The 16,423-nt window shown below is 35.0% G+C and overlaps 1 protein-coding gene across 11 annotated transcripts in view; it reads right to left on the reverse strand.

Moving 5' to 3' along the window:
* The window catches only part of CADPS2 (calcium dependent secretion activator 2), a 566,720-nt gene that overhangs the window by 114,047 nt on the left and 436,250 nt on the right, over nt 1–16,423 (reverse strand). For 7 of the 11 annotated variants that reach the window (XM_055115340.2, XM_055115339.2, XM_055115341.2 and 4 more), the window contains exons 15-17: nt 8,219–8,282; nt 5,045–5,168; nt 3,069–3,089 (exon numbers count right to left, since the gene is read on the reverse strand). In XM_055115340.2, the coding sequence (XP_054971315.1) occupies nt 3,069–3,089; nt 5,045–5,168; nt 8,219–8,282 (209 nt within the window). The remainder of the gene's footprint in view (nt 1–3,068; nt 3,090–5,044; nt 5,169–8,218; nt 8,283–16,423) is intronic. The other 4 variants (XM_003808627.4, XM_008960697.5, XM_055115338.2 and 1 more) reach the window with 1 other exon arrangement.

Here is a 16,423-nt window from a genome sequence, read left to right on the forward strand (position 1 = left end):
TTTCTAAAAAAAACCCCTATCTTCTGTTACTTCAGAACATTCTTAAATTTAGTTTTCCCTTCAATCAATTTAAATTACATAAATTACATTGATTTTTCTTTGTGTTTTTTTTTTTTTTTTTTTTTTGAGATGGAGTTTCGCTCTTGTTGCCTAGGCTGGAGCGCAATGGCACCACCTCGGCTCACTGTAACTTCTGCCTCCCAGGTTCAAGTGATTCTCCTGCCTCAGCCACCCAAGTAGCTGGGATTGCAGGCATGTACCCCCACTCCGAGCTAATTTTGTATTTTTAGTAGAGACAGGGTTTCACCATGTTGGTCAGGCTGGTCTTGAACTCCTGACCTCAAGTGATCCACCCATTTTGGCTTCCCAAAGTGCTGGAATTACAGGCGTGAGCCATTGTGACTGGCCGATTTTTCTCTTTTCTAAACAAGCATTTAATTTTAATAAAAGTATATTTCCTAGAGTTGCCGACCTGTACAGTTGACCAGTGGTATGGATTGCTAAGTCACTGTGAGGAGAAGATTTCTGTTTGGTGGAAGCAAGGTTTATAGGGGACAAGTCCCTTTTGTTCTCTCCTCTCTTTAAGGAGATCAGGCAACTCTACACATGGCCTCCGCCCCAGGCTTCAAAAAGGGGCACTCTGACCCTTTCATATCTCCCAGGGGAAGAAGCATAGCTTCTGGAGGTTAAGGATCACCTAAGTCCAGTCCCAGCTGGCTGAGTTATTTACTCCATGGCAGCTGGAAAGCCACGAACAACCCTGAACTTCTTGTTTGTAAACTAGGATGAAAGCTGTTTCTACAACAGGAATGTTGTAGGGGAGAAAAATGCCTTAAGAGGTTTGAAAAAGTTTGCTAAAGAGCATCGGATTGTTGCTATTACAATGTGCTGTCATAAGAGGGGACAATCAGTCCCATATTTTTTTCTAATTCATTTTTCTGTAAAGTGCACTTAGCAGTCATTGTAGGTGTGTTCTTTCTCCTCTTCGTGGCTCTGAGTGTTTTGTTCCTGTCACTTTCTGGGGTCAAATATTGAAAAAGGTAGGGAAAAAAAAAAAAAGAAAGAAATAGAGCCCTTAATAGAAGCCTTCAGTTAAAAACAACCCAAGCAAACTTGCTTATAACATTGCATACAAAATTTGACCAAAATGAGAAAACTAGGATTAGGAAGTTTCATCACTTGTCTCTCGCTTCATTGTTTTCAGATGGAAATAACTAATCTCCTACCACTCTCCAAAGTCCAGAGTGCCTACTTTGTGTCAGCAGGCACGGTGGTGGGTGCTGGGAATACAACAGTGAACAAGTCAGTAAGGACCCTGCCTGCATGGGGCTGAAGAGAAGACAGAGAGGAGAAACACATCATAACAGGCACACGTAGTTAAATGAATAATTGTGATAAGGGATGCAAGAAAAAAATAATACAACGTTAAAAAATTCAGCGACTCAGCGAACTCTTTCCTAGCAATTTCCTGATGGGATTTCATAACCCTTGTTCATTCCTGTGATTAACAACTTTCAAAGTTAATAACTGCTTACTTTTTATTTAATAGCATTTATGCTTTTTATTCTGTTATTTTCAAGAGTGATAAAGGAAAATGGTCCTCTTTTCTTGTTGTAAGAGCCCTTCAAATATCTGTGACAGCTTCCAAGTAAGATTGGTGGATATGCTTAAAACATAATGCATACCATTCATATAGCCTCAGGTTTTTTGCTTTAAATTTGTATCAAAAATATTGCTGAATTTTTAGAGATGAATGGCCTATACTTTACCTACAAAGCATTAGCAATCATTCTGACAAAATCAAAGCATTTTCAGAATTCCTAATCAAAATGATCTAATAGAAGCCCTGAGAAAAAGAGAGCTATTCATCAATGACAAAACATCACACTACCAACAGCAATGGAAACAACAAAATGAAAAAGGCAATGTACAGAATGGGAGAAAATATTTGCACACCATACATTTGAGAAAGGGTTCATATCCAAACTATTTAAGTAACTCCTATAACTCAACAGCAGAAACCCAAATAGCCCAACTTAAAAATGAAAAAAGAAACTGAATAGACATTGCTCAAAAGACATACAAATAAATGGCCAACACATAAATGAAAAGGTGCTCAACATCACTAATCTTCAGGGAAATGCAAATCAAAACCACAATGAGATATCATCTCACACCTGTTAGGACAACTATTATTTAAAATGAACAAACAAACAAAACAAGAGATAGCAAGTACTGGCAAGGATGTGGAGAAAAAAGAACTCTTGTATACTATTGGTAGAAATGTAACTAGGTGCAGCCACTATGGAAAATAGTATGGAGGTTTCTGTAAAAATAAAATATGGAACTCCAAAGGATTCAGCAATCTCACTTCTGGGTATACAACCATAACAATTGAAATCAGGATCTCAAAGAGATATCTGCTCTCCCATGTTCATTGCAGCATTATTCATTGAAAGCAACCTAAATGTTCATTGAGAGATGAATGGATGAAGAAAATGCATAATATGCATACGATAGAATATTATTCAGCCTTAAAAAAACGAATTTCTGGCTTAATAGTAAAATAAGCCAGTCACAGTACATAATAACACATGATACCACTTATATGAGGAATCTAAAAGAGTTAAACTCATAGAAGCAGAGAGTAGAACAGTCACTGCTAGGGGCTGGGAGAAGAGAACATGAAGCGGTATTATTCACAGGGCACAAAATCTAAGTTATTCAAGATATAGAAGTTCTAGGGACCTATTATACAGCAGAATGCCTATAGTTAACAATATAGTACACTTTAAGAAATTGCAAAGAGGGTAGCTCTTGTGTTAAATATTTTTATCATAAAATATTAATAATAATAAAGAGGGCAGGAGGAAACTTTCGTAGGTGATGAACAGGTTTATGCTATAGATTGCAATGATCGTTTCACAGCTATTTACCTCCAAATTCATCAAGTTGTGTACATTAAATATGTACAGCTTGCCTGTCAATCATGTCTCAACAAAGTGCTTTAAAAATATCACACCACCACATGAGAAATAATGGCTTGTGCATGCAGAAATATTAATTACCTGTTTCCTTTTCTGCTGGGCCTAAAACATAAGAAAAGAGAATTTAGGAGAAAAGCAAACTCTACCCTTGTCGTTCATATAATGTAAAAGGCCACTTCTTTTCTAACTTAAGTTTGATTTGGTTCTTAGTCTAGTCCTGAGGATAAAACATAAATACTTTTTTTTTTTAAGAAAAAAGGAGGGAGATGATGAAAAACATGGAAGTTTTTCTCACTTAATGAGCAAGCATTTTGTTGTTGCTATTTTTTAAAGAAGACTGCTCAGCATTCCTACCAGCGTGGGTTGCTAGGATCCATTTTCCAGAATATTCTTCCATTAGACCAGAGATAAGAGAGAAGTGACTTCAGAAAGGGAAAAGGTAGGAGAGTTTCCCGCTCACTGTCCATTGGGTACTACCATAGGCTCTTGTCTAACAGAGACTTGTTTTTATGTGTACAATAAAAAGGTTCTTTATCCATTTAAAATGGATTCTGTGGCTATAAAATACAAAGATAAAGTGCACTGCATATATCTTTTCTGTATCCTTGGACAAGTTAATAGTCAAAAATATTAACTCAGTTGAGAGCAAAATGATTCTTACAGGTTTTTTTGGGTAGAGTACATAACATTTACATAAAACAATATGGTGTTTATTCAAGTTCCCCACAACTTTTATCTTTGCCAGATCTGAAAGGCTTTAATATGTCTATTTCAATATCATTTCTTCCAATCTGTGTCAGAATACTCAATGATCCCAAAACATGAAAATTATTTGAATGAGTATTTAAGACTGAAACCCAATGTGTTTATCTTCCACTTTCCCCGAATGATCAAATGTTCATTGCTTTTGCTTTAACACAACATGATATCATAATTAATGAAGTTAAAATGGTAACTAAGGAGGTTTCATGTTGTTACTCTCGTGATATAATATTGGTTGCTATGGTGATGAGATGGCTTTTTTGTTAATCACTCAGGAGGTTGGTTATCGTATGCTTGTTAGAAAGCTTGACCAGATTTGGAGAGAAGAAAGGAATAATAACACAAACAATTATCATCAATCTTTTTCCGTACCTGAATTTTGGTAAAACTATACTAATATCAACTGCTTCATAAATCTATGATTCCTTGAGTACCATTTTATATAAAAAGTTACTAAAATTTTATAAAGGATTATTTACTTTTATTTTCAGGTAAGAAACTTTTATTTTCAGATAAGTATTTAACATTAACTGCATTTTTTCCCTCTATTAGTTAATCCTTCATGTATTATTATGTAAGCCAGTTTTATGACAATTTGAGCAAAAAATGTGAGGCCTGTTACTTTTAATTACATAAATTAATGTTGTTGAATAAAATTGTTGAATAAAAGCTGATTTTGTGACTTTGCCACAAATTCCAATCTACTTATTTCTAAACATTTAAAAAATTAGTATCCTTAATGAATAAAGCCTGAAGAAAGAAAAAAAAAAAAAAAAGCACAGTTCTCTCAAGAGATCTAATCTTTCAAATGCATCAATACATTGCAAGCAATTAAAAACCGAAGGAAGTTCTATGAGTTTATTTCAGCCCTCAATAATCAACAAGTTTCTTTTTTGAGTGATACTGCAGAACAGAAAATAAAATTACATAATACTACACTGTTACTGATCAGGAAAGATTTTGCTGCCTATAGTTTAAATGTTAGACATACTTACAGTACTGCCAAAAAATACAACCCATGAAAACACCTTTTGGTTTTTTCAAAACTCAAAATAAGAACAAAGGACAACTTAAGCACGAATCCTGGGTCTTTCATTCAAGCAGAGTCCCAGGAGGCATATTAAAGCAATGAATAGGAAAAAGCTCTTCAGTTCACCAGCTGAGATTTTAATGAGACATTTCCCTTTGCCATGGCACAGGATTGTTCAGGAAAGGAAAGGACTTCTCAGAGAAAATTCAGTTAATAGGCATTGTTGGCTCTCACTGCCACTTCGACAATTGCTCACTGCACTGACCTTCTATTTTGGCATATTCTGTGAGTCTAGTGTAATTGATCAAGGCAGCTTTCTCGAGACATTTTCTGACCACTTTCTTCACCTCTTCTGCTGGTATGGGAGTGGCAATATCTTTCATTAAAACCTAGAGAGAGAGGAAGTGGAAGGGTGAGGGGCAGGGTTGGGGATAGACAGACGGAAGAAAAAAGACAGATGTTGCATAAAATAAATACTAAAGACAAATTACACAAATTGCCCTTGATCTGACTATTACTAGGGAGAGGGGTCCTAGGTAACTTGGGGGGATGTAATGGGTCTGCAATGCACTTCCCAACTGAGAATGTAATCCTCCCACCTTAGCTCCTCCTAAGCCTAATTTATGCATATCAAAACCTCCCCTAGACCAGGTCACCATTCAGTGTGACTGTCACTTTTCTTCCAGGGACCCATGACACCATTAAAGCAGCTGTTTCAGATCAAGATTACAGTTCTCGGGACAAATAATAGTTTGTTTTGCACATCCCTAATTTAAAAGCCTTGAGTCTTTTGAGCAATATGTTTGAGAACAATAACAAAAATTCCAGTAAGAATAAGCATAATCTTCGAGCTCTGAAAAAAAAAATCAAGACCTCTAATCTCACTAAATTTTAATGATTGTGATTTGCTGTGAATACCACAGCAGTGTATTCAAAGAGGGAGAAGGAGACCTCTTTGCCTTAGTGAAATGAATGCTTATGGAGTATCGAATGTTAAAATACAAAAAAACTTTCTATGGTTTTAAAAAATAACTGATTATTCTCTGTTGGGCTCCTAAAATGTGTTTTTGGACTTTTCCTTTAAAAATGTTATTACTGGGCAAGGGGAAAATGCAATTACATCCAGAATTCAAAATGTAATGTATTTATAAACACTGTTACATTGACTCATAATTTTCTTTAAAACCTTCATAGTGATAAAACTGCTCACATTAAGTTTTGATTACACTATTAGTAAAACTATCTTTCTGCATATTTAATGCATTTATTCTTGCTTTACTTTCATTCAGATTACAAAACATATGGCAGAATGTTAATATAGAGAAGACAATGCTTTTGTAAGTGCTCTATTTCTATGTCTTATATTGAAAGGAATATTGAAAGAATATGAAAACATCCATTTCATGCTGTATTATTTCATTCTCTTGTAAGTCAGCCTCAGCACTAAGGATTTTATCATCCCTGATTTATTTAATCATCCAAGTATCAGTGACCTTTGACAACATTTTTTAAAGGCTACTCATTGATGACATTTTAAATATTTTGTTAGGCAAGGTTTTCTTTTTTGAAAATAGCAAACTTTATCATTCTCTCTCTATCAAATTCAATTATTCTGACAAATATTTAGCACTTTAATTAGCACTGCGCATTAGACTTTGCAGCCAGAAAAATCCTTTTGTGCATAGTAAAAAATATACATGCACCATTAAATGTGATTATTACTAAACTTTAAGATTAATTTTGTTTCATATGCGGAACCACGAACGTTACTATTATACTTCCCATGGCAACAAACTTTACATAACAAAAATGGCTGTTAAAGTTAGAATGTATATGTCTCCCAGGTAATATTTCATATTATCTGGGAACCAGAAACTTACTTTCTGGCAAAGTACAGGTAAAGGGCTGGCAAATGCAAAAAGGGAGATGCCAACCTCGATTTCCTGCTGCATCCCATGTTCTTCCGAGGTATCATAGGTTTCAAGAATTCACATGCATATTTTTGTTTTACTTTTCAATATCAGTAAGTAAAGAGAAATAAAAATGAAGAAATGACCCTTAACATTTCTGTCTCAATTCAGCAGGAGATGTGATCAGTGACTATAACTGGAATAAAGGTCCCTGTTCATCCTGCCACCTGTCAATGGAGGGCAGGAGGGCATCCTGCCATCACTAAGTCTTCCCTGCTGGGGGGCAGAAAGGAGGCTCTGCCATGGAAACCAGGACATGGAGAAGCTGTATTAGGTACCCACGATGAGATGTTGTTCCAAAAAATAAAGCAATCCTTAAGGATTTTATTTTATTCATAATACCTTAATGAATAGGATGACATGAATACTTTGAAATATCTGAGTTATGTGCAGCTTTCAGTATTATAAAAATTCTAATAAAACATAATTACAACAATCACATTTCTATCACACAATCCACAATAATCAGGGATAAGACAGGGATATAAAAATAAAATTAATCTGTAATCCTGAGATCTCATTTTAATCATCAGTTCTAGTCCTCATCTCCCAAGTTCTTAAATCACTGAAATGGAGATGTAATATCTGGACAATGTCTTCTCTCTTTGCTTTTTAATAGAGATGCTAATAAACAATATAGTATCTAAAATTAATTCAGCAGAAAATGGACAAGATCAAGTGTTAGAAGTCAATAAATCAGGATTACAATAATCAAATTACGAGCTACAGATGAATCTAGAAATTCATTTTAATTCTGGTAAGAAATGAGAGTTGGCCACATTATTTAACTGTTAGCATCTAACAAGTATATGAATAAAATTACAGACAGATGAAAAAATACTGCTCTTTGAAACTTCAGTTGTCATAAAAATAGGAATAGAGAATATATTTTCCTTAAAAAATGATTTTTTTCACCTGGATTAAAAATGTTGTTTGCTGGTTATTTTGTGGGGGAGAAACATTTCTATAATATGTGAATTCATTTAAGGTAACACAAACACTGGAATAATTGAAAGAAATTCTGAGATGAATATTGAATGAATGAAATGATATATTTGTGAATGGTAAATGATAAACTTGTTGGCATGAGGACTACGACAGGTAGAAGTACAAATAAAGTTGGAGGATAATAAAAGACAACTGTAAAGTCTGAGAAGCAAAAACAATTATTCTTAACTGAAAAAAAAAGTATTTCATGAGGGAAATAAAGAGGTAGGAAAAATGATTACTACCAAAAAGATGCCATAATATGAGGATAGGATTTCAGTGTGAGGCTTCAGAAAGGCTTCAGGGAGAATGAAGTGCTGTAGACAGAGTCTGAATGTAGTAAGAAAAGGCGAGAAACTCATGAATTGTGATGGAATCAGTAGAGAGCATAGAATAATGGGGTCTGTCTCCCTAGTTCAATAACTAAAATACACAGCAACTGAGAAAGCAAATAGTATTTATAAAGTAATGTTCAAACATACCCTTTCAAGTAATGAAAGTGTAGCTTTTAGAGCACCTTCAGGTCGTCCAAAGGGAAAACAGTATCTTTAAAAACAAAAGAAAGAACAAAAGAGTCAAACATTTAATACCCAAGACTGCTAAATAATTCCTGCTTGTATTACTTGGCATTAATGAAGAACCATGAAACAAACAGAAAATATTATAGCATGAACTCATCCAGGGAAATTTTAACTATTAAAAGTTTACCTAACCCTAGGATTTCAAAGACTTAAACAATAAAAGTATAAGCTGTGATGAAAAAGGTTTTAAACGTTTTGATGATACTTGTTTTAAAAGAATACAGTAAATAAAAGAACCTCAAGGGTCATGAGTAAAGCGATAATATGCATTCTGCAATAATTTCTTGTTTAAGAATTGTTATTCAAGTTCTAAGAGAAAATGAAATAATTTCCCTCATTTCCTCCTATGGCTACTTGTGGTTTAGGGTGGCCACATATACCACAGCAAGATTCCAGCTCTTTACTTTGCTGACATTTGCCTGTCTACCATGATGTCTAATTTTCTACCTCCCCATACAATACACATAAACCCTCTGCAGTTCTTTTGAATACAGTCATTTGTCCCAAATATTTCTAGTTCTACATATTCCTACTGCACACCAACAAATGGAGGACAGGTCATGGGGATGTTCTGAAATCAGTGTCAGACAAGGCTGGAGAGTGAGTGGGCTACTCAGAATTTCATGGCTACCTGATGGTAACAGGTTTATTGCTCTTTACCAGGGGGTCCTGCTTCAGGTCAATTTCCACTTAAACAATACTGAACATCAGGGCCATTTCATCTTTTTGGAGCTCCTTGCTTTGTTGAACCAGATTCAGCAAAGTGCCTCCTCCCAGGACTGCAGTTCCCACCTCAGGATCAAGTGCTACAGGCAGCTGGGCTGTACTTAGGATGGCACCTTGTCTGACTTAGAAATCTGCAAACTAATAACTTGGAAAGAAGTTTATGTATCTCCATGTCCTTTTGCACAAATCAGGCACTTAGTGGACATATTTTCTCAGATATAATAAAATTATATTTCTCACACCATAATTTACACATATTTCCCCCAAAAGCACATATGTTAAGTTTAACTTGTTTTATACAACTATTTTTTAATAGAAGGGATTGATTTCTCCTTTTTAAAACAAAACAGCAGTTTAATTTATATTAGGATTGGATTTTATATTCGTGAAACTTTCATTAGTCTCACACAGATGCAAATAAATGTTATATAAATCTAGTCACTCAAGTTTTTTTTTAACAGAATATCACATTTATCATTGTATTTACTGCTAAAAATGTCCTTTCTTAATCTTGCTGCTACATACTCTGCTACTCTCCACCCACACGCACAAGAAAGCCATAACCAATTTATTTTGATAGTTTCTTCTGTGCAGTGGTGCTTTTAAGAGCATTAGCAAATTAGCAAAGTACCTTTAATCATTTTGTATATTATAAACCTTAATCCACGTTTAAATAAAACACAAATTGGGTTCTTGTAGTCCCCTCCCCCTGCTTAATCTTTTCAGTGTATTTGCATAATCCATCCATTGTCTTCCCTATTGTTTATTTCCATTAACCTGTGGGTGACACATTTTATGAATGGAATGTTACTGATCCCCAGATTACATTTAGCATTTCAGGGCTCTGAGGTCCCACTGGGTATGTTCTAAATTAGCATTAGCTGCCCATGATGTGTAAATAATTCAACACATTTACGGAGTACAAGTAATCCTGAATCAATAAAGTACAGAAAATAACTACATAGAAGCTTAATTAAACTTTACAAAACAAGTTTTAAAAGAAGAGAAGCATTTTGTTCTGCCTTTCAGGCTAAATATTTTGGGTTTTTACCACTCTGGCAGCTCTATAACAGCAAAGCAAAGTGGAAAACATTCAATTATCAAATAAAATTCAGCCACATTATATACCTAACATGAATAAACTGAAATCAACCTTATTCCCATTTTGGCAAATTAATTGCACAGATAAATAAACCAGCACAGATTTATCTTATAATTAAGCCCTTTTTGTTCCCTATTTTTAAATACAGTATTTTTTTTTTTTTTACCAAAGTGATATATACACATAGTTTAAAGAGGAAACTTCTTTTATCTTTTTTTTTTTTTAATGAAAACCAGAAATCCTTTATGTCAGTTCCAGTTTCTGCTTTCTACAAAAAAAAAAAAAATGCTGTCAACTTTTAGCTGATTCTTTTGGTATTTAAACTTTATATCCTTCAATTGTGCATTAATATTTTTACTTCTTGACTTTTCAATTTTAAATATTATCCTACTAACTTTCCACTACGGAAGAGAAGTATGTAGCCTTCATTTGTTTCAGGAACTGCACATATTTAAAATATATGGTTTGGTTAAGTTTTGACATACGCATATACTTGTGACTATAATCAAGTTAACTCATGGCCTGCAAGTCTTCCCCCCAGACCACAGGCAACTACTCATTTCCTTGCTATAATTTTGATTAGTTTGTATGTCTAGAATTTTAAGTAAGAGGAAATGTACAGTATTTACTTTTGTGGGTCTGATTTCTTTCACTTAGCATAGTTATCTTGATATTTATTCATGCTGTTGTATATATTAAGAGTTCATTCCTTTTTATTGGTGGGTAGTATTCCATTGCATGGCATACACTGTGTATCTATTCCTTGCTGATGGTCATTTGGCTTTCATAGTTTGGCTACTATGAATAATGTTGGTATGAGCAATCATATAAAAGTCTGTGTGGACACATGCTTCCATTTCTCTTGGGAAAATACCTAGGAATGGAATGGCTGGGTCATATGATAAATGTTTAAATTTTTAAGAATCTGCCAAGTTATTTTCCAAAGTAGGTTGTAGCATTTTATATTCCTACCAACAGCATATAAGAGTTCCAGTTTCTCCACAACTGTGCCAACACTTGTTATGTTCAGTTTTTGTTTTGTTTGGAATTTAACTATACCACTAAGTATGCAGTGGTATCTAACTATGGTTTCAAATTGCAATTCCCTGTTGAATAATGACGTTGAGCATCTTTCCAAATGCCTTTTTGTATAATATTCCTTTGGTGAAGTATCTGTTAAAACAATTTTTTAAATTGGGTTAATATTTTATAATTAAACTTTAAAAGTTTTATATATTCTGAATAAAAGTTTACTGTGGGATGTGCGTTGTCTAAATACTTTCTCCTATTCTGCGACTTAACTTTTTATTCTAACAATGTCTTTGGACGATTGAAAGTTCTCAATTTTGAGGAAGTTCAAGGTAACATTTTTTTCCATTTATGAATTATGATTTTTATGTTTTATTTAAGAATCTTTGCCTAGCCCAAAGACACAGATTTTTCACCCAAGTTTTCTAGGTCTACCTATTTTGAGTTAACTTTTGTATTATGGGTGAGGTATGAATTGAGGTCAATAGTTTGCATTTGAATATCCAATAGTTCCAGTAGCATCTATCGGAAAAAAGTATACTTTGCAAATTGCCCTTGAACATTCACTGAAAATCAACAGACCATATATGTGTGTGAGTCTACTTTTGGACTTTCAATAGCATACTATCTTGATTACTGTCACATTACAAATTTTGAAATCAGTGTTAACATTCCGACGTTGTCCTTTTTAAAAGTTATTTTTGCTATGGTAAATTCTTTGCATTTACATGTAAATTCTATTATCAGGTTAATTTCTAAAAAACAATCATACTGGGATTTTGACTGAAATAGCCTTGGATCCATAGGTCAATTTAGAGAGAATTGACAACAATATTGAGTCTTCTGGCCCATGAGTACAGTATCTCTCCTTCTATTTAGGTTTTCTTTAATTTTTCTCAGCAGTACTTTATACTATTCAGTGTACATGTTTTACACATCTTTCATCAGGTTGATCCCAAAGTATTTCATATTTTTTGTTGTTATTGTAAATGATATTATTTAATTTCAATTTCTGATTGTTGCCAGTATATAGAAATATATTAATATTTATATATTTATCACAGGGTGTGGTGGCTCATTCCTGTAATCCCAGTATTTTGGGACGCCCAGGCAGGAAGATCTCTTGAGCCTAAGAATTTAAGAGTAGCCCTGGGCAACATAGGGAGATCCCATCTCTGTAAAAGAAAATATTATCTGCACATGGTGGCATGTGCCTGTGGTCCCAGCTACTTGGGATGCTGAGGTGGGAGGATCGCTTGAGCCTGGGAAGTTGAGGCTGCAGTGAGCAGTAATCACACCTCTGCACTCCAGCCCTGAGACAGGGCGACAGAGTAAGACCCTGTCTCAAAAAAATTATCTAGGATTCTGCAACTTAAATATTGGAGTGGAATTTTTTAGATTTGGTAAGATTTTCTACTCAGATAATCATGTTACTTGCAAATAAAGATAGTTTTGCTTCTTCCTTTCCAATTTGGATGACTTCAAAAAATTTGTTTTTTTCAGAATCAATGCACTACCTAGACCATTTGCGACAATTTTGAACATAAGAAGTGAGAGCAGACATCCTTGCCTTTTTATTTTAGGTAGAAAACATTCAATCTTTTACCATTAAGTATGTTAGCCGTAGGTCTACATCCATGCCCTCAACTGGTTGTATATAACATATAGTAACAATAGTCCTTCTAATACATTTGGTTCACTAATTCTATATTTTGTGTCTTCTCAGTTTTGCTTGGTTGGCTTTTTAATCCTCTTCATTGATCATATTTTACTATTTTTCTATATACTTAAAATTTTTTCACCAGATGCTGGGGATAGTTTTGTCTTGTTGATGTCTAGATATTTTTGTATTCCTTTAAATATGCTTGATCTCTGTATTCAGGAATGCTCTTAAATTACCTGGAAACAGTTTGACCTATTTGAATCTTGATTTTAATCCCCATTAGGTGATATCAGAGTTGTGTTAATTTTTTTCCCATGGCTGAAGCAAAACCTAACGAGTACTCTATAGATTATAGTACTCTACTGATAACCCATGAGTTGGTTTTCCACTCTGGGTAATGAAAACTAGAACTACCCCTGGTCCTGTGTGTTAGCATTAGAGATTCCCCCCATAAGCCTTTCCTGTGGTTCTTTGCCAGACTTTGGATAGTTTCCTCACATATATGAAATGATCAATACTTAACAGGAGACTCCAGGGAATCATTTGCAAATAGCTATAGCTCTCTCCTCTCTCTCCTTTAGACCTCTGGCCTGCAATCTCTGGCTACCTTGGCCTCCCTGGAATTCCAGCTCTGCCTCTTCAAGTCAGAGAGTCCACTAGGCTCTACCTAGGTTCCTCCTTTCTGGATCATGGCCTGGAAATGCTCTTCTGTCAGTAAGCAGGTGCAACTAAAGGGCTTACTTCATTTCTTTTCCATTTCTCAGGAATCACTTTCATTGCTTTATGTTTAATGTCTTGAAAATATTTTTTCCCATTTTTGGGGCCTTTTTAAATTGTTTTGGGTGGGAGGCTAAATATAATCCCCTGCTGCTCCATCTTGGACATAAGTAGCTCCCTCTTTTTTTTTTTTTTTTTGACCACATTCCCCCACTATAAACAAAATTCCTGTCCCTTCCTTACTTCTAATATAGTTAGATCATTTTGCAGGGGTTAGATCTAAATTCAGTATCTACATTACATTAGTTATGAGAATGTTCTAGACAACTGAGATGCAGTATTTTCTATGATTACTTTCCATGCCTTGCTCAATAGTTTGTTCATAATTCATACTTATATTTGTTTTTGATGTCCTCTCTTTATATACTTAATCTAATACAATTCCAAATTCTAGTAAAAAAGTAGTACAATCTAATTAATACAACTCCAAACTCTATTCCAAGTGGGCAAATATCTTAACATGTCAAAATATGTTTTATCAATTTAATCTATGTTGAAGCATTTTCTGACATGCTCCAGTCAGAACTGATTGCTCTCTAAAATCAACTGTCACTTTGAGGGTCTCAATTAACCATCACTCTAGGGACACCTTTCTCTCTCTCATGTTGATTTCTTGTTTCAGGGATTTTTTTTTTTTTTTTTTTTTTTGAGACACAGTGTCACTCCATCACCTAGGCTGGAGTGCAGTCAGGCGATCTCGGCTCACTGCAGCCTCTGCCTCCTAGGTTCAAGCAATTTTCATGACTCAGCCTCCCAAGTAACCGGGACTACAGGAGCTCACCACCATGACCAGCTAATTTTGTATTTTTCGTAGAAACAGGGTTTTACCATGTTGGCCAGGCTGGTCTCAAACTCCTAACCTCAAGTATGTCACCCACCTCAGCCTCCCAAAATGTTGGGATTACAAGTGTGAGCCACTGCACCCAGCCAGTTTCAGGGATCTTAGATCCTCTTTGTTTCCCCCTGGTTTTGGTAAATTCTACAATTCACCAAAGGGAATATAAAAGGTACATTTTTTTTAGTGCATGTCTAAAAATATCATTATTCTACCATCACTGTTAATAGAAACTATTGCTGGTATAGAATTCTAGGTTGGAAATGATAGTTTCTCAGAATTATGAAGTTACTGTTTTCCAGATATCAGTATTGCTCCTCACATCAAAATGAAAGTTGAAGAAAAGGATCTTTTAAAGTTTTGTTCACTGTCTGACACAAAGTAGGAGCTCAATAAATATTTGTAGAATAAATCAATGTTGAGAAGTCATTCTAACTCATTGTATAAAATCTGGTTTCTCTTTCTGGAAGACCTTAGGATTTTTTAATCCTTAAGTTTCTGAAAATTCATGAAATGTACTTATAAAACCATCAGCTCTCATGAGACTCGCTCATTATCATGAGAACAGCATGGGGAAACCTCCCCTACCATCCAATTACCTCCACCTGGTCCCACCCTTGACAAACGGGGATTATTACAATTCAAGGTGAGATTTGGGTGGGGACACAGAACCAAACCATATCAGGATTGTATAGTACATATTTAGAGAAATTATCCAAAGATGATGTGTGTATAAGAGAAATAGAGAAACAAAACTTTAAGAGAGGACAGGAAACTAAAATGATACTAATACAAAATGAATACAATAAATGACGTGGACATCCCTGTCCACTACTATGTAGTTGTAGTTTTTGGGTGGTAGTGTGGGGAATTGAAGTCCCTTGGTGAGTGGCTCTGATTAGTCTAACTCAATATAGCAATCCCATGTCCATGTCAGCGACTGATTGAGGCATCCCGTGCACAGAACTTCTCTGGCCACTGGTTTTGGTTCAAAACCAGGCTCATGAGATATAAAAAATAGTTTGCTAGGATCTTCTAAGGAAACTTTTTATGATCTTAAGAGAAGACTACAGAAAAATATAGCTTCTACGACTTCCTTTGAACACTGGCATATATGAATGTGAGGCCAAGAAATTCTGTAGGCTTAACGGCTAAGGTGTGAGATAAAGAAAAAAAAATTAATAAATTATGTTATCTTACTACTAGTCTGGGGATGAAGCTATCCCATGAAAGAGAATAGCAATGTGAGAATCACAAAGAAAGAGAGCTGTGGCTACTGAATAAAGCTTGTCTTAAAGCTTGCCTGCTCGAGACCTGCAGGCAAGTGAGCATGCAAATTTATTTATTGTTTAAAACAGTTCGAGGCAGGATTTCTATTGCTTGCAGTTGAAATCATTGATATAATAATGGGGACTTATTCAGTTACTAATATAGATATCTAAAATGATGGCTGGGTCTCAACAGTAGCAAAAAAGAGGGAAATTACACTGATTTTCATTGAAAGATACATAAAATACATTTAAAGGATTCTATACAACCTAGGAGACAACACTTTTTTTTGTTTTTGTTTTTTTGAGACAGAGTGTTGTCATCCAAGCTGGAGTGCAGTGGTGTAATCAGAGCTCACTGTAGCATTGACTTCCCAGGCTCAAGTGATCCTCCCACATCAGCCTCTGGAGTAGCTGGGACCACAGGCACATACCACCACACCCAGATAATTTTTTTGTTTTTCTTTTTTGTAGAGATGGTGTCTCGCTACGTTGCCTAGGCTGGTCTTGAACTCCTGGGCTCAAGCAACCTTCCCTCCTAAAGTGCTGGGATTATAGGTTTGAGCCACCACACCTGGTTAAGGCAATGCTTTCAACAACAGCAAATGCAGAAACACATCTCTACAACTGCAAAATAATTTTTTATGTCTTCATTTTGTTTGTAAACTCAAAATCATTTCAGGCAGAGAATTCAATCTTAGCTCTG

The sequence above is a fragment of the Pan paniscus genome, chromosome 6, assembly GCF_029289425.2.
Source record: "Pan paniscus chromosome 6, NHGRI_mPanPan1-v2.0_pri, whole genome shotgun sequence".
Classification (NCBI taxonomy): Eukaryota; Metazoa; Chordata; class Mammalia; order Primates; family Hominidae; genus Pan; species Pan paniscus.